Genomic DNA, 24674 nt, shown 5'->3' with positions numbered 1-24674 from the left:
GGAGAAAGTAGGTTAGGACTTCCAAGAGGCCACGGCTTGGTCTACGAGAGCTCGGTACTCCTGCTGCTTGTAACATTGCTCCAGGAAGACCTTGTATTTGGCGTCAAGCAAGGCCTTCTCCGTCTTATCCGTCGTTGGGACGACTTTCTTTCCTGGTTTGCTCATGCGGTCCATGATAGACCATAGATCTTCTGTCTTGCCTTCTGCGTCAGCACTAGCGGCTTTTGCACCCAGCATGGCTGCACCATGGCAAACAGCAGCATGAATATAACGAGGTATAAGCACAGGCATGTCACAGGCAGATGCTATCAGTTTGACCAAGATGTCATTCTGGCACTGAGAGCCCGACATGAAAATGGAGGTGAGGCTATGGCCTGCTTTGTTCATTGTCTCCACGATTTGCCTGGTTTGTAGCGCGATAAATTCGAGCGTGGCATAGTAATGAATGGTGAGGCCATCCACCGACTTGTCACTCGTCATCCCAATCAGAGAACCTGTCATTGCAGAGTCTGCAATGGGGGAACGGTTGCCCCAAAGATCGCCGTAGAAGAAAATGTGTCGGCCTAGATAAGAGATACTAGGAGCCTTCTGGTCATGAACCATTTCTCGAAGATGCTCGTTCAGATATTCATATATATTGGCGTTGTACGACTCAGCGATCGAGAGTGCCTGATTGAACGCGGGGTGGGTCTCGATAACATGCTTGAGCAGCTCCCCGGTTGCGGACTGGCCGCCCTCAGCCATCCAATACCCAGGCTGAATAGTATCGCGGTAAGGCCCCCAGACGCCAGGAACAAAAACTGGATCTGGGGACATCGCAAGATGGCAGGTCGATGTTCCAGCGACGGCGGCCAAGCGAGAGAATGCCTGCGCTTTATCGTTCTTGGCGATGTCAGAGCTCAGCTGTTCCGACTCGAGATCAACCTTAGCGCCGACGGTGCCAATCCAACCTGCACAGGCATCGATGACGCCGCTGCCGATTGCAATCCCCGGGGGCAGACCCAGCTCTGAGGCAGCTCTGTCACACAATGTGCCAACCAGTTCACCAGCGCTAAGATAATTGCCATTCTGAAGCATCAGTTAGCCGTCAAACTCGTTGCCAGGTAGGATGTGGGATAAGGGGGAACACGTGTGGTTGTTAGGATCATCAAAGAAAAAGGCTCACCACCCCGTCGACACCGCCCATTCGCTTAAAATCATCCTTTGACAGGTCCTCCAGACCAATTTGCTTCAAAAAGTCTTCCTGCCAACCTTTTACGCTCCCGTCCACTCCTACAGGAACATATCCCTGCTTGCAGACTACACTACAGAAGCTTCTCTGCTCGGCGCCGGTGGCAATGTAAGTTAGGGCATCAGCCAGGTCAAAGAATTTGCACTGGTCAAAGAGCTCTTTTGGCATATGGTTTTTCAGCCACAGGACTTTGGGGATCTCCATCTCGATGGACATCTTTCCGCCCACATAGCGGAGCAAATTGTGGTTTGTGGCATTGATTCTTTCGGTTTCCTCCACTGGGCGATGATCGAGCCAGAGGATCACATTGCGGTCCGAGTTGAAGTTGGGACCCGTCACGGAGATCGGTTCGTTCGTCACATTAGAAAAAACCGACAATGAGCATGTCGCATCGAACCCGATGCCCCTCACGGTCTCTGGGTCAATGTTGTGCTGACTGATTGCGCGCTGAACAGCTACACAAATGCATCGCCAGATATCATTCGTAGATTGTTCCTGGACGACAGGGGAGTCAATCGGAGGCCACACATAGCCTTACGATAGTGACCAGGCAAGAGGAAGTTTGGGCACCAATACGTACATAATATCCTTGTTGAGGTTGCCAAAGACCGATGTTCTCGGAGGCTAGGCCGACAATATCGCCTTTGCTATCGATTATACAAGCGCGGGCACTACCAGTCCCAACATCAATTCCAATATAGTGGTCTACGCGGACCTGTATCTCATCCCGCGTATCTATCGACGCCTGCCTAGAACCCTGCCGAGAGGGTCGTCGATAAGGCATTTGGGGTATAGAAGCCATGGAGTTGGGATAGGAACGGCGAGAGACACTGGGATCGAGCGGAAAGGGTCTATATTTGTACGATAAGGAGGGGCACAGATTTTAGCACGGCAGCTGTAAAAGAGACAGGCGGAAAGGACACAACTGGATGGGAGAGGGTGAGGTGGGGGATTTTGTGCGATTGATGGGTAGATACTGCAGCCAATTGATTACTTGGGTGACACAGACTTGGGACTTACACCTGATTGACGGACTATTATGTTAGGCACCTGCGGGACGAAGGAAATGGGTTAATTGGAAGATTGTGAGAACAAAAAGGGGACAAGCGGCAGTCAAGAGAGGTTAAAATAATCGATTGGGTGCAGTGCACTGGTTCAAACTCCATGAATTTATCATCCGGTAGAGATTATTTGGAGAGCTCCCCCCACCCTTCATAAGAACTAAATACTATGCCGACCCACTTCCCTCCTCTTCTTCCTATTTATGTTCCTGCGGGGATGGAAGGGGAAAATAAACATTTGTGAATAGCTGCCAGTGGATATACCTACAGTATTTCAAAGGGAAGAAAATGTATTAAACAATAGGCCGCTCGATCTGTACTTGTATAAATATTATTTTGTTTATGATGAGAGTATGCGGGGAACTCACATCAAATCAAATCAGTAGTAGTAATTTTAGCGGGTAACTCTCCGCGCTAATCAAAACATTCCACCGCTCGCTGCCCTCCGGAGCTTGGATAGTCTAGATGCAGGAAAGCTAAGCTGGTTCCAAACCTTCCCGCCTTTCGACTTTCGGTTTTCTTCTTCTTTGTCTCAAACAACGTCCTCCCCTCAAAACTTAAAACCTCGCCTCAATCAAGAAACTGTTTTATCTGCAGCTCAGAAATCATGCGGTCATCCTACTTCAATTTCCTGCCTGCGCTCTCCCTATTCTCCCTCTCCGCGGCCATCTCCTCATCCTCTCAACCACAGTCAGCCGAGATCCTATGCTGGCCTGTAGCTTCTCCCGAACCGTCCGTCCTGGCTCACGTCTCCTACGATTCGTCCACCTTGCAACCGGAGTTCACCTTTTCATCAACGAATATAGCCGCAGCGTGCGGTGACAACGAACCGCAGGATGTATCCAATGACTTGATCCGCCTGGGCTTGTACACCTCGACGTCTACCAACACCAAACAATGGGTAGGGACTCTCGCCTCACGGTCCTCCCTCATTGGGAGCGAGAACGACAGGCCAACGCTCCGGCTTCACGTCGGCCCATCCAACAATATCTACTACGTTGACCTGCTGCCGTCCATCTCGTCAACTTCTTCTTCTACGCCAGTAAGCCCAAAGTTGGAGCTGTTATCTAGTCAAGCGGGTCCACGCCCACATCTCAATCAGCCTATTGTGCTTGGTCCGGATGGCAAGAATGCGGAGGAAGTCGTCGAGAAAACCATTTTCCAAAAGTAGGTCATCCCACTGACTGTCGCCTCCCGCCCCCCACCACCTCTTGAGTCGTCCAGGCTGAATGGTCTAACACGTATCTAGATACTGGTGGGTTTTCCTCATTGTCACCTTCTTGGCTATGTCTGGCGGTGGGGAAAGCCAGTAGATTCTTGACACAATCATTGCGTAGATCAACTGTTCTCCCTTAGACATGGTATACTAGTGTTTCTTGGCTAGGTTTGTTGCTGGGTGCAAACCCCCCAAGATTTATTTTAATTATGAGCAAATCAATGTGGTCGTCCCAGCCGGTTATGCGTCCCCTCTAGAACGTCTTCAGCTCAGCTCATATGCCACATTCATATTCCAGTTTCGCCAGATGCTCGGTGGGCTCTGGCATGAAAGGGAAAAAAGATCCATGCTGCAACGTGCGAGCGTGTCCGGCATCAGCTATGCGCAAATAGGTGATGTGGTGTTATCATACATCTCCCTTTGATAACGGGGCTTAGCACTGATATTATTCGCCTCCCAGAATGGAGAGTCAGAAGAGGTAGGCCAGATGATGTCTTGACATGGTAACTTGTAGCATGCGCCCACTCTAACCGGAATCGGAGCCTCATGTCTATATTATGATAAAGTGCACTGGATCCGTGCTATAATTAATTGGTTCATAATAGCAGATGGAACATGTTTGCTCAAATTATCGTCCCATCTTTGTACTTCGCAGTTGATGTACTGCTTACTGTTGATCCCAATCTCTAATTGTCACGATCACATATGCAATCAGTGACAGATGATTTAGAAGGAGTGTTAGCAGAAAACAATTTTGCAATTTCTGATCACTTGAATATAAACTTTGCCCAGAAGCTCTTAAGAACCCGGTGCATTTTCCATGCCCAATTGATAGATTGTTCTGTGACTACCCCCGGACGGGTCGAGATCACAGTATACGAGACCTCTGTCTGTAATGGCTACCAGGTCATTTTCACCTAAGCCAAAGCGTAGCTGAAAGCATACAGCATCAAGGGAGATGGTTATAGGCTGCAAATCTATCACCTCGGAGCCTGGTGGCCAAGATGAGGCTGGGTAAAATCCGGTTGCATTATGTTCAATCAACGCGCCTGGCTCCAGCGCCCAGATATAAATTGTTTTCCAGTTCGCAACAGCTATGCGAGTTCCTAACTTGGAAGCTGCAACTATGCAACCAAGTGAGGTATTCGAGTTCTCAAAGCCACGAAGACGAGCCACGATCGTCCAGTCCGGTAACCGCCGTCCGCGCTCAAGATGTAATTCATGCTCGCAGTTACTGGCTCGACAAATAGCCTCAGAGGTCAGGAGGCACGCGACAGTCCAGTCCTCTTCACGATGTGTGGCTATTCCAAAAGAAAGGTATTTCCAGTGGCATCTTGAGAGACCATTCTGCACCCGGGTTTCATGTGTACCAAAAAATGGTATTCCAATGCCGAACAGCAGCGTCAAATAATCTGAAAATTGCACGGGGCATGAGTTTTCATACAGTACAGACTGAGTTGGAAAAGGCAAGAGATCGATCTTCTGGAATGAACCGTACAAGGCTTGTGCACGGTACCGATATAGCAATTGACTAGATCTGTCATTGAACGCAAGTCCCACCACGGGCCCTTTTCCGACAAGACAGTTCCGAGTGTTTCTAGATTGGGCGAACCTATCTTCTTCATTCTGCTCTCTCGTCCTTTCCAGAAGGACGCAAGAATCGTAACTAATATCTGAGGTTGCGTCAGCATAATCAGGCAGGTCTGGCGAAAGTTTCATGTTAATTGAGAAAGAGAAAAACGAACCGATGACACCCGACTTTGCACTGCTGTGCGGATTAGTTGAAGCCGTGTATAACACGACTTCATTGTCGCTACAATCGTAATTGTGCTGCCACGAAATAGCAAAGCTGCCGCCTTGCATAGCTGCAAGCGCCAGAGGCTTGTAATTTGCGTGATCTGGGAAAGCACACACTCGAACGGGCTCGCCAGGCGAGTCAAGGGAGTGGCATGAGAGGTAGTTCATTCCGTTAATGTTAGACTGCATTGCTTGCTTGATAAATGGGTGGTTTGCGTTTGTATCAGTCACGTCCATGGCAGGCACAAACCGCTGAAGGACGTAGAGGCCGCCATCTCCATCGAACGCCGTCTGGAGGACTTCGCATATCCCAGGGCGGTCACAAGGGAGATTGATCTCTCTTAGGGGTCGGAGCTGGCCATGTTCAATGCGAAAAATATAGACCTTCTCCCGGCCGCGCGCGACAAGAGCAAGGGTTTGGTGATCGAAACTTGAAAAGGTGGATGCTTTGACATCGAGAACATCGTTCCCAAAGTCATAGATTACACGATCTGCATGATATTGCGCACCATATAATTGCTGGAAGGCATGCTTTGTCAACAAGCGAAAGAGTTGTTTTGAGCTGAGGGAGCGTAGGTCTCGATTGACAATGCCCGGTGTTCGCCGTAGGTGATGCAGAAGAACCTCTCGGCAAGTGGAAGCGATCTCATGAATAATGCGACAGGAGAAAGCTGCCTCTAAGAACGCAGGTGTGTTGCAGTTCTGAAGAACCAGTTGAATCAGTTCAGGTGGGAGTTTTAGGATCATGACACTAGATTCAGACTAAATCTTTGAGGCTGAATGTCAAATGAGGATTCGGAAAGGTCGCCCAAGTACTTCACTCAAGAGGGTTGAAATGAGATTGTACAACCTGGTGCGAAGTAATGCCTTACGTTTCAGCTCCAAAATAGAACCGGAAAGTATTGTGGATAGTTGGGGACGAGCTTTGCTTAGTATTTGCTTTGGGGGTTGCTCGCTTTCCTTATATGAGCAGAATCTCAGGCAGCCGCCGCCGCCGCTGCCGTCGTTACCTGTTGTTGCCTGCCTGTCTCGACTCTCATAAATTTGCATTAAACCTCCTGGCTTCTACAATCAATTATCTTGTTGCGGTTTAACTAGAGACCTTGAATATAATGCGGCTCTAAAATGGCAGGATAGTACTTGATAAATGTAAGGAAGTATTCTAGAGACTTAATGTACTAGTGAAGAGCACACTCGCTATGTTGTCCGGATCCACCCGCTTTGACCGACCAATATATTATACAGAGTCTCTCAGGAAAAGTGATCTACAGGGCTTATCAAAAAGCAGGAAAGTTGGAAGATTGTAACCGGTGACGGGAAATATTCAGTGTCTTCGCTATGCTGACATGTGCCTGATCATTCGAAGAAGACGGGGAAATGAGGGATGTACAGAGGGCCAAAACTTCATTGCTAAACCCTGTACGCAGATGACATAACGAAAACTATATCCAAGCCGTCTACTATCACGACCATCCCCAGTGTCTAAACGTCTAACCGTGATGAAAGACCCCTCAGCAACCTCCTATATCTTGCTCTTTCCCCATCTGCGCAAGTGTCCATTCCAAGACGCTCTCATAACACAGAACAAACTGGCTCAAATTTTGCACCATGCTTGGCCTCTGCTTTCGAAAGTCGTCTACCGTTCTTTCGATGAGATCCACATTGTCGGTCTGGGACCATTGATTCATATTTCCACCCGAGGCGTGCGCTGCACTGCGTTGTCGTTTCAACATGTCCAGCACGCTATCCACTGTGCAGAATGTCCCAGTACGGCCACATCCTGCGCTGCAATGCACCAATACCGGCCTTGAGTTTGCGCGTCCATCGCAAGAACCCTGATGTGATCCAGTTGTTGCTGCTGTAACTTTATCACACTGCTCGATAAGTTTGAGAAGGTGTGCTGGTTGAGATGTGGTCCCAAAATCAGGCCAATGGGGATATTGTAGCTGCGTTACTTCGCGCAAGGGTTGGAATGGAAATGATGAGTGCGACAAGCCGAAATGCCTGACAATGATATAAGGACTGCCAGAATCATCCGGCTTGTCAAGCTCCATATCAGTTGGCTGCGGATCTTGCGCATCCAAATAGATGAATTTCTGAGAAAAGTTGTTGACCTGACAAGGTCCATAATTGCCCGATTCCCAGTAAGGGTGGCATTTGACATGTCCCCGTTCAACTTCGGCAGTCAAAGAAACCACCAGGCGGACATCCTGTTCCCAAACAACGCGCCAAAAGTCCTGTGAGACGAATGAGCATTCAACACGTAAATATGTGCGTTATCCCACGAAAGGCATATACTTACATTGAACGTATCAGGTACGGGTGCTTGGGTAGCTATGTAATGTTTACCACTATAAGCTGCCTTCATGTGATTTGCGTTCACATAGTCGCAGTCTCCGGGTGACACATTTTGCAACTTCACCCTGGAATGATCGAATGGGTAAATGTCGTTGTATCTATTCTTTGTGCCTTTTTCAATTCCCGCCACGCGAAAGTTTTCCGAAGAGTCATTCATTGTAGCGGCATCGGTAGACTTCTCGTAAGACAATGCCTTCTTCATACGTTCCAGCTCCTTTTTCTCCAGACCCAGAAACTTTTCTGAAACTTTGCGGCCTTTATCTGAGGACTCTGACACTTCGCGCAGCCAAGGAGGGAGTAAGCGTTTCTTGGTTTCTGAAAAACTGTGAGGTACTTGAAGTGGGATCTGACCGACACCGCCGATGAGATCCATGTGTTGTCGTATGTTCCCGAAGAAAGGGATTGCGGCATGGGAGGACTCGGGGAGAGCACAGCCGCCTGCAACAGGGGCGACACTTGGAAGATCAATATGCATTCGAGATGGTCTTCCCGCGGGTGAGTCGGATACTGGAACTTGCTGTCCTTGAATGAAAGTGGGAAAGCGAGATGAAAAAGCTTTGTAGCCCCCAAGAAGTATTAATCCCTCACCGCTCCACCCTTCTGCAGTAAACTTTTTAAGAACATTCATCAGCGAACTGGCGTCTTTCATGTCAGATGTGGCAGCATCATAGACTATTATGTAACGACATCTCCTCCACCCCGCAAAGCTCTCTTTGTCAGCTTCATTCGTGAACGTATTTGTTAATTTTTGCGTGTCGAAGGAGGGTCGCTTGAGAAGGGTTGTCGGAATACAAAGGTTCAACGATCCTCTAATAGACCCCTTCGCGAAATGCGCGTAAGGCCTTACATCCAATAGCATGATGTCCCTATGAGAGGACCCGAGAAGTTCTGCGCAGCGCTCAACCGAAATGCCATGCCCGTGAGTAGACGTCTGCCTCAAAGGAGATGCATCCTGTCGGGCAGGTATCGGACTCCGTCTCTGTAGGCTAGGGTTCCAGGAAAGCCGAAATACCGGTGATTCTCTGTGTTCGTCATCGGCCACTACCCCGGTCTTCGGCAGGCCCACATAATCCTCAAAAGCTTTGTTTTTGGATAAGAGCTGTGCTTTGGGACTAGAAACCGGGGGCTGAGTGTATGATATCGCATCCCGGCTTCTCCTTGGATTACCAGGGCTTTCCACGCTAATAGAGAAGTAATTGGGACCTGAGCGTTCTGCTACCGAGTTGTGAGGATTGATACCATGTCCTAGCGGGGACATTTGAGATTCACGCAATGTGAAAAGGGCCGATGGGGTAGAGGAACCCTCGAGCTGCAGGTTTTGACACTCCGGAGGCCAAGGGGACGTAGGTGATCTTGTACCTGTCATGGCCGACATGACTTTCAAACTCTCAAGGAAATATCAGTGCCTTCCTTCTGCTTGCCAGCTTGTTAGATGACACGTCAACATTCAAACAGTCATTGCCATAGCGCGATGAATATAATCTCCGAATGTGAAGAACAATCTCAGAAACCGTGAGCGAGTTTAATTTCTCCGACAACTGGCGGGGAGAAAACACTGCTTTTCCATGAAGTATACACACTGGTCTGTCTCAGTATGTCAACAGAAATCCAGTGGCTACTCATCGAAGGCGTAGATACTAAGCCTGAATGAGAACGTAGGCTTCTGAAGGAACCCGTCGTCAACCTGTCTTCGAGGGGTCGGGCTGAGAAGAGGGTCTGAACGGGTAAATGCGGAGGGGCAAATACAGAGATAGCTGGAGGCGATGGTGGCCACACTGCGTAATCGGCCTGGTGAGATGCAAAATCTCAGAAGATTCAGATGCAATAGTGATATCCTACTGAAGGAATGAAATGGATTCGCGGGTAAAAGCACTCAGTGATGAGAGACCTAAGTGACCGATGAAAGGCATGAGGAGGTCGTGCTCTCCTGACCAAAGCCGCAGTTGCAGGATCCCACGTCTCACTGAAGGGGCCCAAAACTCGTACTTCCAGCAGAGCAGAATTCTAAACCAATGGAGGACTTGAGGGGAGGAAAGTGGGGGACACAGGGATATGACTGATATCACTGATCCACAGCCATCATTTTCAAGCACGTAGGGAAATCGGGGGCCAACAACCGAGAAGGCTGCGTGGAAGAGCGAATGGGCTGGTGAGAAAACCGGAGGGAACGAAGTCGTTCTCTGGATATGACGTTATGGGTTGGTGGCAGAGGCTCGGGAAGCGGCAAAGTGTGCAGAGCCACTCGTTACCCACGCAGCAGCGGCCGGTCTGGATCGCTCAGAGCCACCAGGAACCGGGAAGGATGTGGCGAGTCCATCATAACCCCAGCACTCATTCCCCCCCAAAAGCCCATCCGAAGGGCGCAACAGGAAGGCGAGACTTCATCATGAGTAGTACAGCGATTTAATTCAGAAACGAAACACTCAAGAATAAAAGTGTAGAGATGTGGAAGAGCACCCATATTGGTGACAAACAGATGCTTCAATATCTGCTAAAGTGCCTCCCTTCTTGTTTAGTTCACTTTCCCCCCCTTACTCTACGCATTTCTTTGATGATGGAAGGGACCTAGTTTCCTCCCCCACATCCGCGTAAACTCCCACGACAATAAGTCGTGTCAAATTCGTAGGCATAGCGCGACTACGCACTAACAGGTGGCAACAAAGCCTTGATAAAGCAGCCAGCTGACTTGGCTCTAGCTGCTACTCTCCATCGCAGAATAGACGAAATACATAGTACATAGCTGGGACCATGTACCCAAGGTTACTACTAGCTGCCTAAGGCTGCCTAAGCTGGGAGACGCATGACCTCTGTAGGTGGGCTTGCGTATCATTGGAAAGAGTAGGGTGTAGTTTATGCGCAACTATGGTGACCTTGGTGCTGTGCACGATTTTGACCCAACATTTAGGAGGATAAGCCAGCGGTTCAGCTCGGGTCTTTCTCGCACATTCATCCTGGGAGGTATGGAATTTCCAGGAATAGCTTCTTGTCAATCATGAATAGTTGCTGGCTGGACATGCTTCGTTTGGTACGGGACAAGTGAGGCATTAGTAGAAAACAAGTAGGTGCTTGTGGTGTACAACTAAGACTAACATACTTACTAACATACATGAAGTCGTATCAGCGTCTGCTGCGACGAGGCGAAACTGCAGATAGCACCAAGAAGGCAGCATGATATAGAACCTCCATAGTCTGGCCCTTGGAAGGAATACTTGTCGACTCTATAAAAACGGTTCAATATCAGTGACGTTCAACAACTTCACATTGCAAACGCGTGACAATCATTATCATTACATACCAATGTGCGACCATAGGTAAGACTGAGCTACATCGGGCTTTTTAGGGGGGCTTAAAGGGAAAAGGAAGTCGCATGTATGTGTCTATCGCCAAAGAGTGGTTCACATCGGCTCAAGGTCAATTTGGAAGCAAACGTGGCGCATCTCAAAGTTTTCCATCAGGCTCGCCTTTGAAGCGTTGTACTCTTTTTTGCTCCCAATCATCAAGATCTTTGGCCATAAGCCGCTGTAGCAATGGTACCAGGTTAGCTGCTATCCCACATCCCAACTAGATTACGCAGATCTTGCTTGACCGATAGGCGTGTATACTGACATAGTATTCCTCTCTTTCGTCACCAATAACTCGTCGCCGTGGATTTCGCTTGATGCCCTCATCGCCATCGGGCCCTTTGAGGCCTAGATTGATCGCTTCCTCTTGACTCAATTGTTTAACTTTGCGATCGTACCGCTCGTACCTCAGAGCGGCAGCGGGTGTTAATGCAAAAGACCCGGAAACTATTATCATAATGAAAGGAAGGCCGAAGAGTAGGAATGGGCGTTTAGTTAGATGAGCCCGGTAGGCCGCGCCGATTCGTTCTCCGAGAGTAGACGATGCTGTTGTTGCGCGTCGAAACGTCTTGGCCTGAAATACCGGCATTGTGTAGCGGCACGTCAAGCCTTCCCTTGGGATGGAATTGGTTATGCTAATTAATGTGCTGGGCCAAACACGCGCCAATACTTGATAGCGACTACCCAGAATTGGAAAGTGAATAGCAAATTGAAGTGAGGGAAAGCGGTCAATCATTGATCTCCGGTAAGCCCGACAAAGCTCGGCAAAAAAGTAAGTCCGACATACCTACGGAATCTGGGACTGCACGCCAAAACAGTTTATCAACCGACTTGTCGAATCGCAAACCAAGCGAAGACAGTATCAGGGTCGATCTCGAAAAGGTATCATATTCATCTCTTCTTACTTCATTGACAGTGAGCTGCAATTTCCTAAACTTACTTTAAACATAATCATGCTTATAATATCTATTTGGATAGCAATCACAGTGGACGTTCCGTGACTGCTGGATAAACACAGACAGCATTAGCCCCATATCCTCCTAATGGCCTCCACGAACACTGGCTCTCTCTTTGGAGGGGGTGGCCTAGGAGCTGCTACGCAATCATCGAGTCTCTTTGGGAATCAATCTGGAACGTCGGGCCTTACAGGTGGAACAAATTTCGCAAAGCCGTCGCAAGTGCAACAGCAGCCTACTTCGAGCTCGGTCTTTGCACAAGATCAGGCACAAGCCAATGCAGCGCCACCGTCCAGCCAGACGACCCAGCCGGCTTTTTTTAACAGTTTACTAGAACGCGGAAAAAAGAGACCAATCTCTGCAATTGCTCAAAACGGCAATTTCGAGGAGCTGCCAAGTCTTCAATTGGGTCTTGACGACATTCGCAGAAAAGCTAGGGAACTTGGTGCTGGTGGCTCAAAGGAATATCAACCTCAAGTACCACACAGCAAAGCGTAAGTTAACCTCCTTCTGCTCAGATCTTGTCGGCTGATATTTTATTTAAACCAGCCATTATCTGCTCGCGGCTTCGGGTGTATCTCCTGGCCACGCCTTGCGGGACCTGAAGGCTTTGGACCCTCAAGCATCGGTATCGACACCACTGAGAGAACAAGATACTTTTGACCCAGACAACCAGAAATTTTTAAAAAACATACAACAGCGTGGTCGTCAAGTGATGATCAATGAGAGTCTTGCTCGGACCCAGAAAGATTTTGACTCATTCTTGGAAGAGAAGGTTGACATGGACTGGGAAGAACAGCGCCGGAAGATATTCCAGCACTTCGGGCTAGCGCAAAAAGACGATGGCGCTGGCGATATAAGAGGTAGCTTCGGACGCACGATGCGGCGACCTAAACAGTTCGGCCCTGCATCCACAAATGGCCCTACGCCTTCAGGTCGGCGAAGTGTATTCGGACGCTCCGCTTTAGAAAAGTCCGTCATCGGGACCCCAGGAACAGGGACGGCAAGCCTCCGGCTCTTCGAAGATTCTACGGAGCGCAATGAGGGTGCGGGGGGTCACTCTGATCTTCGCTTCTTACGAGAGAAAATGGGCTACTATGCAGACAAGGTTCGGCAACTAAATTCTGCTAGGCTACATACTAGGGCATTTCCGATCCTTCATGAGTTCTCCGATGTTGAAGGGCATGCTGGCGGCGATGTAAGTTTCTTAAACAAAGCCCCGTACGCGGTTGACTGACTCTACCAGGTACCTCGACAATTATACGATGCTTATAGAGCTTTGATAAGCATTGTTGGGGAGTCTCCAGATGCTACCACCATGAATGATCCCTCGGCTCTCGTGGAACGTCAGTTTGCCCAAGATTATATGGATGAGAGCCCAAATTCGCGCAGAGCAGTAAGTCTGAGAAAACGGATTGTTGAGGGCTCTAGGTCTTTCCTGGAAAAGCTCTTTTACGACGAGGTTGAAAGTGTGATTACCAAAAACCCTCGGGAGGCGCAACTCGGTGGCATACCAACTGTGACCAATAAAATTCGTGCCTATATTCGGCTCAGAGCGGCACGGAAAGACCTTGCTCCTGATGGTACGGAGTTGCAGATGGTTGGCCAGGATTATTGCTGGATTCTCATTTTCTACCTCCTTCGCTGTGGTTTCGTTACCGAAGCTGCAGAATACGTGAGCCAGGATCCCGGCTTTAGGTCTCTAGATCACAAATTTGTGACATATATGACTACATATGCGCAGAATCGACGGTTGCCTAGAGATCTGCAACAAAAGATCAACGGCGAATATCAACAACGGTCTCGCAATGCGCCTGATAACACAGTTGATCCGTACCGTATGGCTTGCTACAAAATCATCGGACGCTGTGAACTTGGCCGCAGGCGCTTAGACGGTATAAATCAAAGTGTTGAAGACTGGATGTGGTTACAGTTCAGTATGGCTAGGGAAGATGATAGAGCGGAGGAGATCGCCGGCGACGTCTTTGGACTCGAAGACATTCAAACTGATATCACGGAGATTGGTCAGCGAGTATTCGGAAAAGGCCAAGAGGGGCCCGGAGGCTATGGAACCTTTTTCTTCCTGCAAATCTTGGGAGGAATGTTTGAGCAAGCTGTTTCATACCTTGGTTCTTATGCTCCAATCACAGCTGTGCACTTTGCCATTGCCTTGGCATATTATGGTGTGTTGCGCGTCTCAGACTTTTACACGTCGGGTGAAGAGATATGTGAGTGGAAACCCGATATGTCGTGATAAATGCTATAGGCAAGACTAACAGATACAGTGTCCTTTACTGTGAAGCAATACCCACAGATTAATTTCGGCTACCTAATCACGCAATACACGAGAGAATTCCGGACGGGATATGTGGAAGCGGCCATTGATTACTTTACGCTGTTATGCCTCAACGCCGACCTGCCCGGAGCTCTGGGTAAATCCCAAGCTTCTGTATGCCACGAAGCATTACGGGAATTTATCCTCGAGACCAGGGACTTTGCTAAACTGCTGGGCGACATCAGGTCAGATGGAAGCAGAATCAAGGGGCTGATTGAACAACGTATTAGCTTGATCAAACTGGTCGACCAAGATGAGTTCCTCAAGACGATCACTCTGCAAGCAGCAGCTATCGCCGATGACAAGGGCCTTATAACGGACGCGGTCCTGTTGTATCATCTTGCCGAGGACTACGACCGCGTCATTGATATCATCAATCGAGCGCTATCTGACGCCGTTGCTGTAGAATTGGGTGGACCCGCCTTGAAATTGCAGCCTTTGAGGCCTCGGACCGATGAACATGAACTGGAGGCCGGCGGCAGTCTCAGCTTAACAACCGTGGATAATCCGGTTATTCTGGCAAGAAATATGATTGGGTTGTATAACGCAAATGCGATGTATTACCAACGGATCCGGCAAGTCAATCGCGATGCATGTGGATTGTTGCTTAGGATGATGGAGGCTAAGGTGGAGGTTGAGGCAGCAAAATGGACGCCGGCTTTGGATGTAAGTTGATCTTTCTACTCGGGTTGATAGGCAGCGACCAAACTAACGGTTTCCGTCTAGGCTATTAATGATCTGAGCATTCTTCCATTGCGGGCCCGAGGCTCTGTTCCCTACATTAGGAGCGCTGCCCAAGCCTTCTCGTCCTTCCCGCCAATAATTTCCCATAATGTCGGCCATGTGATCATGTGGTGTATCACATGTATTGGCCACGAAAGGGAACGGCTGAACTCTGGTACATATGAGAACGAGATTAGGCAGGGACTGGCGGATGAGTTGCTCGTCATGGCCAGGGATTTAATGATTTTCTCGGGGATGGTCAAATACAAGCTGCCGCCGAAAGTATATGAGACGCTGGCGCGAGCTGGAGCAGAGATCGGCGCTTATTGAGAAGCCAGCCCAATAGGAGGTTGCATTGGGCTTTAGCGCGTTCTTGACTTCTGTATTGGCTTGTACTCAAGTTAGATTCTACATGCAGTTATTTGTCGGCGACTGAGGTAGATGCTACAACAACACAACGTAATCGTTACTCTGTAGCATTCATTCGATATCTAAACTATAGTTTGTAGAGCTGCATATTTACGACGCGTACCAATGAATGACTATAAATGGCGCTTGGTTTCCGGCAAACGCGGGCACTTTCCGCAAGAGAGGGTGCCAAGAAACGTCGGCTGGATGACGGAGGGAATTGACAGCACAAGGCCTAATCTGACCCTGAACACTTTTAGTCAAGGAAGAGCGCCTAGAAGTGAGTGGCTCGCATTAACAGACAACAGGCGTCACGTATTTACCACGATAGCAGTCCGACAAGTGCATCGTTTCTGAGCCATGATATGAGCAGGCTAGCTGCGGGGCCTTTTCGACCCGATATTGGACCACACCGTACGTGTCTCTCAAGCTGCCCTTGGTCTAGCCCCAGGAAACTCCGATGTTCGACATGGAAAATGACCGCTCAGACGCGTCTGATACGAGTACAAAATCATTATCGCCCGACTCTGGGTCGGGCTCATCGTGCGATGATGCTCCGAACCGTGCAAAAGATGGACTGGAAGAAGCTCCATTGAACGGACGCATGGTGGCTTTCTACGAGAATGATAACAACCGCAACGACGATAATAATACAACGCCCGCCGACCTCATACCCCACGATGCGGTTCTCGAAACCGACCACTTTTCTGGGAATGCGACGGAGTCTGTAAGACCAGAGGGATTGGATATACAAGGACCCGTGCAGATAGGAAGCGACCACAATTCCGCGAGCGACGATATCCCTAGAGAAGCAGATGTCGACGATCCCAACTGTGACTCCCGGTCAAGGGACTCAAGCTCGGCCACAAACCACAATCTCATCAATAATCCCCCCAATCTTGCAAGGATACGCCAAGTGATGTTCGAGTGCAAGGATCCCATAGAGATTAGCTTGGAGGAATTTGAGACTTATTGGCCGTTTATCGACAATGTATGGGTCAAACAGAGGTCTAATTCCAGCAAAGAAGGGCATTGCACCACGGACTATTATATGTGTCGTTTGCGACGCCCCACTCATCGTACGTCAGAAACTCGTCCTCTTCCTGAGGGCAAACGCCCCCGAAAGAAGAGAGTGCGGGAGGGTGGTATCTGCAACTTCCAGATCAAAGTTGTCAAGTTCGAAGGAGCATATTCGACGGTGACAATAGCGAGAACTCCAGGGAGCAGTCGGGTACATTCACATGACCTTGATTATATTGACCGGGTGAAGCGAAATTCTGGATTAATGGAGTTTGCGCGGAGGGAAGCAATCAAGGGGTATCTACCTTCCTCAATTTTCACGAAGTTCCAAGAAGAACCTGAAAAGCTTGTTGAAGCTGGGGGCAAATTCTGTACAGTGACGGACGTGCGCAATGTCTCGGCGAAGTGGAGGATACAGAACCCCGACGTTAAACTTGTGGCGCATGAAGGCTATGAATATCATAAGGGTCACGGCATTGTAAGGATGCGAGCGGCTGGTGGTTTCAGCAATACTCCGAGCGACAAGTTACTCTCGAATACAGCCCTACACGCATCTTTGCCGCCGGATACGCTCTCCTTCCCTCGGTTCCCTCTAGATTTTCTTGAGCCTTATCTCCCAAAGCACAATGATCGCCGCCAGTTCCCTCATGTCACCCTGTCCTATGCATCGTCGATGGATTCTAAGATATCACTCCTGCCAGGCATGCAAACTGTGCTATCCGGGCCAGAGGCTAAATTGATGACCCACTATCTCAGGTCACGTCATGACGCAATCCTCATCGGAGTTGGAACAGTGCTTGCAGACAATCCCGGGCTAAACTGTAGGCTGGAAGGCGCAGGTGGGTTCGGTGGCCTTGGAAGGATGTGGCAACCGCGGCCAGTGATAGTCGATCCCACAGGACGATGGCCTGTACATCCAGACTGCCGAATGCTGAGGACTGCAGTAGAAGGGAAAGGCAAGGCGCCGTGGGTAGTGGTATCCCCAGGAGCCAGGATTGACCCACAAAAGTTGATGATGCTGAAGGGCTACGGGGGCGATTATCTCCGTATCATGGAGTACAATCAGAACTGGCGGCTGCGCTGGGAAGCCATACTACGTGCGTTGGCATCTGAGGGGATCAAAAGCGTCATGATCGAAGGCGGCGGGACCGTTTTGAGTGAGCTTTTGAACCCCGAATACACCGAATTTATTGATACTATCATTGTTACTGTCGCTCCAACCTATCTTGGCTCCGGTGGAGTAAGTGTGAGCCCAGATTCCAAGCGGGATCAAGAAGGCAAGCCAAACGCTGCTCTGAATCCTAGGGACGTGAAATGGATGCCCTTGGGTCAGAATGTTATTATGTGTGGAAGAATTCGGGTTGCGCCCTCTACTGAGTCTCCTACTACTACTACAAATGCCGAGTCGTAAAACACACCATTGTTGCTGAGAACAAAAATGTATCCCCCCAAACCCAAGGTGGCTGTCAGCGAAGTCACGATGGATGTTTTACAGGAACAGTTGGGAGGACCGTCTACTGCTACATATGGCAGCTTGGCAAGACATAGCAGTCCCTACTACTAGTAGTCAAGAATGCCTGAGCAATGGAAGAAGTTGAGTCCTCGGAATTAACCAACTTCATGCATGCATAATTCCCAGGCCGGTACTATAGCTTATTTTGTATTCAAGGGCACCGAAATGAAATAGTATATTTAATGAAGATTAGGGGAGAAGGAGGGAGAACAAAGAAAGAAAAACAAAGAACCGTCCCTGGGATGTGAATGACCAAGAAAAATCTTGTAGCGAAACATATAAATACTGCTAGGCATCTTTTTTCTGAGTTGGTGTTTTCAAAGAATGGGTTTCTTTGTTTAACGGGTGCCATTGTTCTTTAGTGTTGCTCTGAAATCAGATCGCAAAAACACAAGAAGTAACAACAATAACACCAGAGCTCTTATCGCGTAGGCGCATTCCCCACCCTTTCTTGTACCTTTTTCTTTTCAAATCGTCCAGCGCCTCTTCGGTGGCTTTTCTCTTCCCCACCTCCTTCCATCTTCTTTCTTTTTTAACAGCTCATTACCTGGGTCACTGGTGAGCCTTTTACTTTTTCCAACTCATTAAGCCCCTGATACGCTTCCGGTGTACCACTGCAACGGCCAATCAGCCAAGACATAGTTGTTAATCTGACAGCGACTATGCCGCCCAAGAAAAGCGCACCCAAGCCGGCTGCGGCATCAGCTGCGGCGGCAAAGGTTAAACAGACCGCAGCAACTACAACTACTACGACGAAGGCAGCTACGAAGGCTAACACCAAAACAACGACGAAAGCGAAGAAGACAACTGCCACGACCAGTACTGCTCGCAAAGCTCCAACTGACAAGCGAGAGGCCCCTGCGAAGCCCAAGAAGACCACCAAAAGACAAACCGCGAAATCTGCCACGGCTCCCAAGAAGGGCGGTGGAACGGACGACAACCTTGCAAGCAAGAAGCGTGAAGTTGAGCCTGCGAAACGTGCAAAGCGGAAGGCGGAAGTTGTCGATGAAGCTCCAGCTCGCGATTTGAAAAAGGCCCGCGTTGCCAAACCCCGGGTTACTAAACCGAAGCCGAAGGTGGTCATCAACCATGCGCCAACCACTCGACTAAATGTCTATGTGTGCGGCGAAGGCAGCTCTGGCGAGTTGGGCCTGGGATCTGCTAAGAATGCAATTGACGTGAAGCGGCCTCGGTTGAATGCCAACTTGCCAGCGGACCGTGTCGGTGTCGTGCAGGTCGCTGTTGGTGGGATGCATTGCGTTGCACTTACGTATGACAACAAGATCCTTACATGGGGTGTCAATGACCAAGGAGCCCTTGGCAGAGATACTACTTGGGACGGTGGGTACAAAGATATGGACAAAGCCGACAATGAGTCAGACTCGGACTCCGATGATGACATTGCTTTAAATCCCCACGAATCAAATCCCACTGCTATTCCGTCAGAGGCTTTCCCAAAAGACACCGTCTTCGTTGAAGTTGCTGCTGGCGACAGCTCAAGTTTTGCCCTTACGGATGATGGTCAAGTCTATGGTTGGGGAACATTCAGAGTAAGTCAACCTTTGCATATTCTTGTATAAAGAACTGCTTAGGCTAAGAGGCGAATTAGAGCAATGATGGTATCTTAGGTTTTGATGCCACCAATAAAGTCCAGCTTACGCCTAGTCTGATACCGTCTTTGAAGAAAATCAAACACCTGGCTTGTGGCGATAATCATGTCCTGGCACTGAACGAAAAAGGTGCTGTATTTTCATGGGGTTCGGGCCAGCAAAACCAACTGGGCCGTCGTATCATTGAGCGAAACAGATTGAACGGCCTGCAGCCGCGCGAGTTTGGCCTGCCGAAGAATATTGTGCATATCGGCTGTGGGGCTTTTCACTCTTTCGCTGTTCATCAGTCCGGAGAGGTCTACGCATGGGGTTTGAACAGTTTCGGCGAAACGGGTATCAGGGCTGGTGCCGGTGACGATGAAGCTGCAATTGTGCATCCCACCGCCGTGGAGTCGCTATCTGGGAAAGCAGTTACACAGATCTGCGGCGGCGCCCATCATTCGCTTGCCATCGCTGATAATGGAGAGTGCCTTGTATGGGGACGATTGGATGGCTACCAAACAGGTCTGAAAATCGACAGTCTACCTGAGGATGCGGTCATTAAGGACGAGCGCGGACGGCCTCGTATCTTGATAGAGCCTAAAGCTGTTCCTGGAGTCAAAGCCAATACTGTTGCAGCTGGTTCAGACCATTCACTCGTCATTGATGTTGATGGTCGTCCTTGGTCGTGGGGATTCTCTGCCACCTATCAAACAGGCCAGGGTACACCGGATGACATTGAAATAGCGACTGTCATCGAGAATACTGCCGTTCGTGGGAAAAAGTTAAACTGGGCCGGCGGTGGTGGACAATTCTCCGTGTTCACTGAGCCGGCAACATTAGCATAAACGAAAAGCTAGTGCCAGGGAAAAATTGGAGATACACCGGCACTTCATCAATGAGCCCCGCGCAATGGCATGTTTCATGAGCCTTACCAATCTTGTAGATTATGCTTAGACCAGTTGATAAACCATTGCAGACACGAGAGGGGAAGAAAAGGAGAAGAGAAAGTGAAGAAAGCACATTATGGTGGTATCTGCTGAAGCACCGCATTTTCGATAATACTTGTACCTTATATTTTACGGTGACTATCAAGGTAGAGGGAAAGAGCAAGGGTTTTTTCGAAAAAGGAAAAAAAGTGGCCGGCTAGACCGTGTCTGCGCCATGTAGAAATAGAAATAGTTAGTCCACTGTACGAAACATTCTTGGTGCCCTAAGTGGTTGTATTGCTCGAAACATCAATATTGTCTATAGAACCCAGGCTACCCATAGGCTTATTGCCTCAAGCCCATGCATCTGGTCCTGCCAGATTATGATTATCAATAATGCTATCCTCGTGCTCGCGAAGAAGTGCTTCCAGCTCATCATCATCATCATCATCATCATTATCATGAGTACCTTCTATGATTTCTCTTGGGACACTCTCATCATCCGACACAAACAAATCTCCCTGCTGAGGAGCGTCTCCTAGCGTAAGTGAGGATGGCTGAGCTCCGATGCCATGTGTGGGAGGCGACTGTGCCACGCTATCTCCTTGGCCAAAAATCGCGTCGGCTTCATTTAGATGCCTAATAGACATACTATTGTCATGGACATGTGGAGCCGAGAACCCCGTTTGTTGCGCATCTTCGATGTCGGTTGCGGGGAGTCTCGGCTTTTCCTCGTCTATCCATTCTCGTCGCATCGTCTGCAAGCGTTTCGAATGACCCAGTTTCTCTATGATAGCCAATCCATCAGCGAACTTCGCGCGAGGGAACAAATCATCGAGCCATAGTTGGTAGAAGTTTAATAGTCGAGCGGCGTCCGAAAACTTTGAGAAAGTTAGCTACGCAGACATCCCTCGGCGACAGTATGAAGGGTTCAGCAGACCTCATGTCCTTTCCCTTTGAACTTCAATTTAGACTTCGCCGTAGAACGCAGTTTTGGTATGCCGGCTTGTGACAGTAATCTAGGAAGCAATAAGCATTGTATTCAGAGCGCTCCCCCGGTTGTCAGTCTTACCGGCCCTCATCCAGCTTGACAGTAGATCGTCGCTGCTTAGTGATTGTGACCTTTTCATCCAAGCCTAACATAGGTGCAGCAATGGGCCCACCTCTGTTTGAATCCACAGTTATATCTTGCAATGTGCTCTCTAAGCCGGCATCATAATCGAACAATGCATCATCATGGCCCATTGATGGGTTTGAGTAGCCCACATCTTTCTCCATCATCCAACGAACCTCCTGATGACTTGTAAAATAGTGAAAATGACAATCTTCTCATAAATCCCGGTTATTGTTGGCTGAACAAGTAGTACGCATACTTCGATGAAAGTCCGCAAATGACCATCTCGAACAGCTGTAAACGGATAGCGTTACGCGTCGCTCAAGACGCGTGCCAGGTTCTCAGCCAATTTGCCAGAAAAGGTAAGATCAGTACTATTAGTATCATATCATCAAAGTAGGGTAGGCGGTCGGGCTAGCGTGACAACGGGTTACAAAGCCTTTTCAGCATAACTGTAACTAACTACGCATTACCTAGGCTTTGTAATTATGAATACCCGCTAGTCTTCAATCGGTATGGCTTTGGGCTTGGCATAACTCCGTCCGACTTCCATCTCCATTGAAGCGGAAGCCAATCCAGAAACGTCCATTATAATTCATCCTCCACTGTCCCAGCCCGGTCACAATGGCGACTGATCACAAGTCAATTCTTGTTCCCCCAAAGCGGGCCAATACAGACTACCCGGTAGGGTTGATTATTCTCTATCCGAAATGGAGTTACAGATCTTGCGGCTAACTTTGGCTTTTGTAGCTAATTGACTCCGACCCGTATGGACCAGCTTGACGTTGCCATATTGCAATTGACTCACTTTTTAAATCAGGCACTTGAGACGAGTTTTCGGATATGCACGACCCTCTGACTACGCAGTGGGCGGCGGAATGGCCGCTGCGTCTCCTCTTGCGTTCTGGGTTATGGAAAGAGTGAGCCCTTCTCACGTCGGCAGGGGAGGGTTCGCTCCTGTGATGCGCCTAGCAACAGCCATTGGCCTTATTGGAGGTCTCCACGTGGTCTATCAGAGATCCTGCAGTCAGTGCAACCATGGAGCAGTTGTTTTGATCTACGCCCTTGTAATACTAACGTTCTTGTGCAGACCGCTTCTATGGCTTCACGGAGAATTCGAGGGAAGCTGATATGGATATGAAGGAGATGGTGGACAAAGTCAAGAAAGGGGAATCCCTATATGGCACATCTAAAGTCTCTTCATACCTGCAAGGCGTTGCTGCTCGAAACTCTAGATACTCTGAGCTATTCATCCATGTTCTTCCATGGTTCAACCTTGTCAACCATGACCAGGTAAGTACGATGGAAGAGCCATCACCTTTCATACATAACCATCAGCGTCGGGTATAAAACTTGTTACTAACTGCAATACAAGCATGGCGTCGACACGGCCAAGTACTATCAGCAGGCCGAGCGGGAGCTGGAAGCCGAGCGGTTGAAGCAAGCTAGCTCCTAAACTTGTGACATGAAAGACGGTATAAGGATCGGCTCGTTAACGTTTCATTGGCTCTTGCGCGATATTGTATATTTAGTTCCTGAAACAACGCAAAACCTAAATGGAACCTTTCCCTCACTTCACCTTGATCGCTTCTACACGACATCGAAGATGCTTAGCCCTCAGCTTCCTTCATTGAGCGTAAGTACAACCCGTTCCCGCTCAAGGTATCGGGGACGCAATGAGGACTTCCTGGTCGAAATCCGTTTTCAATTCACGGTGCTTTTTAGGGCGGGGCTTGGGCGCTGCTCGAAAGAGTCTGTTAGAAGGCTTCCTTGTCACAGTTGTCAGAAGCTAGCTACCTACCCTTCTCATTTTCTTGTATGTAGAAGCGCCGAAGTAACATGATAGCTTCCTTATGGAACAACCCGCCTTGCACAGGGTATGGTGGATCTATCGAGCGACTAGTATGAATTAGTTCTAGGTCATAGAGTGTAGGTCCGCGGGAAGGCAAGAACGGACTCGGCATGTAGTGATAGAATGCTACCGGTTCCCCCGAACCTGTCATTTCCACAACCGAAGTATACTTTTCGTATCTGATATTGTCTCAAAGCAGATGCACACATGACACACGGTTCAACAGTTACATAGAGGTCTGTTGAACGCAGTGCTGACCTAGGATAAGTTTGGAGCATTTCTCCGATGGCAATGAACTCGGCATGTCTTGTACCCTGATAAGACCGGCTAGTTTTAGATTTCACAAATGCTTTCTAATTTTGCTTTGATGGGGACTCTCCCAAGGGACAAGAGAAATTGAAAGATTCATTGAAACTTCCGAGGTCTCCATGGGTTTTGATGGTTCAGGCAGCTGGCTCACCTACATTCATAGATTTGTTTGTATCATTCATTCCAAAACCAACAATCTTGTTGTCATACACCAGAACACAGCCAACCGGGGTTTCACCAGTTGCAAGGGCTTTTTCTCCCTAGAGCGAGTATAAGAATACCAATCTCCAGTGTCACTAGGGCAAGATACAATTACCATCATTAACGCCTGCTTCATGAAATAAGCATGTTCGGCATTGTTCTCCAGCAACTCAGGCGGCATGTCACCAGACATCTCCATATTTCATCCGCTAGACTGAGAAGGGCTTTGTGAGATTTTTGCTGGGAGGTGTATTAGCTGAGTAGTAGTAGTCGGCACTGATGACACCAGGAATAGGCTTGACAACAAGTATAAGAGTCACCCGAGGGGGTCACTCTGCATGTACAAAGTCACTGAATTTGAGCACAAGTTTTACTAAGTTTCTAGACCTTATGTTTCCTTTTGTACCCCACCTGTTTCTACACAGGAAGCGGAAGAGAAACTTTCCTTGTAGAGCTCTGTGAGCCCGTAGATACCAGGATTTTGCCTTGAAAACCCATTTGATTACCCACCGCCCGGAAGTCCGCTTATAGTAGTAGTAATGATACCACCGCTTCCAAGTACTCCGTATACGATTACTATTCTGCAACCGTGCACATAACAAGTCGATACTTGATGGTATTCACTTTGATAGCAATTGATAAGCGGGGTTCATGCTTTATACCCACATTAACTCGTGCATTAAAGAATCTCAACACCTCACTGGATGGATAGACTGTGGGG

At 48.8% G+C, this 24674-nt stretch overlaps 10 protein-coding genes across 10 annotated transcripts; 5 read left to right on the top strand and 5 right to left on the bottom strand.

The window, feature by feature from the left end:
- Positions 1–12: 12 nt before the first annotated feature.
- BO85DRAFT_472269 (FGGY-family carbohydrate kinase) lies at positions 13–2351 on the bottom strand (the record flags this gene model as incomplete). Its single annotated transcript, XM_025662543.1, has 4 exons — positions 2252–2351; positions 1812–2082; positions 1166–1726; positions 13–1068 (listed from the first exon to the last, which is right to left on the bottom strand). The coding sequence occupies exons 2-4, from the start codon at positions 2031–2033 to the stop codon at positions 13–15; spliced, it is 1839 nt and encodes a 612-aa protein (XP_025510808.1). The 5' UTR covers positions 2034–2082; positions 2252–2351.
- Positions 2352–2899: 548 nt separating this feature from the next.
- Positions 2900–3605, top strand: BO85DRAFT_382899 (uncharacterized protein; the record flags this gene model as incomplete). The annotated part of the gene is made up of 2 exons (XM_025656486.1): positions 2900–3459; positions 3542–3605. 2 exons carry the CDS (start codon positions 2900–2902, stop codon positions 3603–3605), a joined length of 624 nt encoding a protein of 207 aa, XP_025510807.1.
- A 701-nt stretch (positions 3606–4306) lies between these two features.
- ptpA (putative protein tyrosine phosphatase (Pyp1)) lies at positions 4307–9038 on the bottom strand (the record flags this gene model as incomplete). The annotated part of the gene is made up of 4 exons (XM_025661924.1): positions 4307–5124; positions 5254–5867; positions 7298–7542; positions 7608–9038. The coding sequence occupies 4 exons, from the start codon at positions 9036–9038 to the stop codon at positions 4307–4309; spliced, it is 3108 nt and encodes a 1035-aa protein (XP_025510806.1).
- Positions 9039–11101: 2063 nt separating this feature from the next.
- Positions 11102–11593, bottom strand: BO85DRAFT_463405 (cytochrome c oxidase assembly protein COX16; the record flags this gene model as incomplete). The annotated part of the gene is made up of 2 exons (XM_025661923.1): positions 11102–11182; positions 11234–11593. The coding sequence occupies 2 exons, from the start codon at positions 11591–11593 to the stop codon at positions 11102–11104; spliced, it is 441 nt and encodes a 146-aa protein (XP_025510805.1).
- A 177-nt stretch (positions 11594–11770) lies between these two features.
- Positions 11771–15494, top strand: nic96 (linker nucleoporin NIC96). The gene is made up of 6 exons (XM_025661075.1): positions 11771–11886; positions 11983–12454; positions 12510–13158; positions 13207–14188; positions 14246–14961; positions 15022–15494. Exons 2-6 carry the CDS (start codon positions 12048–12050, stop codon positions 15346–15348), a joined length of 3081 nt encoding a protein of 1026 aa, XP_025510804.1. The 5' UTR covers positions 11771–11886; positions 11983–12047; the 3' UTR covers positions 15349–15494.
- Positions 15495–15673: 179 nt separating this feature from the next.
- Positions 15674–18165, top strand: BO85DRAFT_453525 (RibD family protein). Its single transcript, XM_025661074.1, has one exon. It carries the CDS (start codon positions 15896–15898, stop codon positions 17855–17857), a length of 1962 nt encoding a protein of 653 aa, XP_025510803.1. The 5' UTR covers positions 15674–15895; the 3' UTR covers positions 17858–18165.
- A 456-nt stretch (positions 18166–18621) lies between these two features.
- On the top strand, positions 18622–20764 carry BO85DRAFT_505349 (Ran exchange factor Prp20/Pim1; the record flags this gene model as incomplete). Its single annotated transcript, XM_025664332.1, has 3 exons — positions 18622–18678; positions 18730–19509; positions 19569–20764. 3 exons carry the CDS (start codon positions 18622–18624, stop codon positions 20394–20396), a joined length of 1665 nt encoding a protein of 554 aa, XP_025510802.1. The 3' UTR covers positions 20397–20764.
- A 66-nt stretch (positions 20765–20830) lies between these two features.
- On the bottom strand, positions 20831–21722 carry BO85DRAFT_492544 (Chromosome segregation in meiosis protein 3; the record flags this gene model as incomplete). The annotated part of the gene is made up of 3 exons (XM_025663782.1): positions 20831–21358; positions 21418–21496; positions 21550–21722. 3 exons carry the CDS (start codon positions 21720–21722, stop codon positions 20831–20833), a joined length of 780 nt encoding a protein of 259 aa, XP_025510801.1.
- A 474-nt stretch (positions 21723–22196) lies between these two features.
- Positions 22197–23047, top strand: BO85DRAFT_430413 (putative NADH-ubiquinone oxidoreductase 21 kDa subunit; the record flags this gene model as incomplete). The annotated part of the gene is made up of 5 exons (XM_025658292.1): positions 22197–22275; positions 22342–22358; positions 22412–22617; positions 22682–22884; positions 22967–23047. The coding sequence occupies exons 1-5, from the start codon at positions 22216–22218 to the stop codon at positions 23045–23047; spliced, it is 567 nt and encodes a 188-aa protein (XP_025510800.1). The 5' UTR covers positions 22197–22215.
- A 201-nt stretch (positions 23048–23248) lies between these two features.
- On the bottom strand, positions 23249–24146 carry BO85DRAFT_382947 (nucleoside deaminase; the record flags this gene model as incomplete). The annotated part of the gene is made up of 5 exons (XM_025656489.1): positions 23249–23331; positions 23393–23490; positions 23549–23757; positions 23908–24012; positions 24069–24146. The coding sequence occupies 5 exons, from the start codon at positions 24144–24146 to the stop codon at positions 23249–23251; spliced, it is 573 nt and encodes a 190-aa protein (XP_025510799.1).
- Positions 24147–24674: the final 528 nt, after the last annotated feature.

This window comes from Aspergillus piperis, assembly GCF_003184755.1.
Source record: "Aspergillus piperis CBS 112811 unplaced genomic scaffold BO85scaffold_27, whole genome shotgun sequence".
NCBI classification, from domain to species: Eukaryota; Fungi; Ascomycota; class Eurotiomycetes; order Eurotiales; family Aspergillaceae; genus Aspergillus; species Aspergillus piperis.
Note: the sequence above shows the minus strand (reverse complement) of the source record. Positions and strands in the feature narration are given on the sequence as shown.

Coding starts and splice junctions, on each gene's coding strand:
- nic96 (XM_025661075.1), top strand. CDS start 12,048: ATGGCCTCCACGAACACTGGCTCTCTCTTTGGAGGGGGTGGCCTAGGA. Junction 12,455..12,509: donor CAAGTACCACACAGCAAAGC/GTAAGTTAACCT, acceptor TATTTAAACCAG/CCATTATCTGCTCGCGGCTT. Junction 14,962..15,021: donor AATGGACGCCGGCTTTGGAT/GTAAGTTGATCT, acceptor GTTTCCGTCTAG/GCTATTAATGATCTGAGCAT.
- BO85DRAFT_453525 (XM_025661074.1), top strand. CDS start 15,896: ATGGAAAATGACCGCTCAGACGCGTCTGATACGAGTACAAAATCATTA.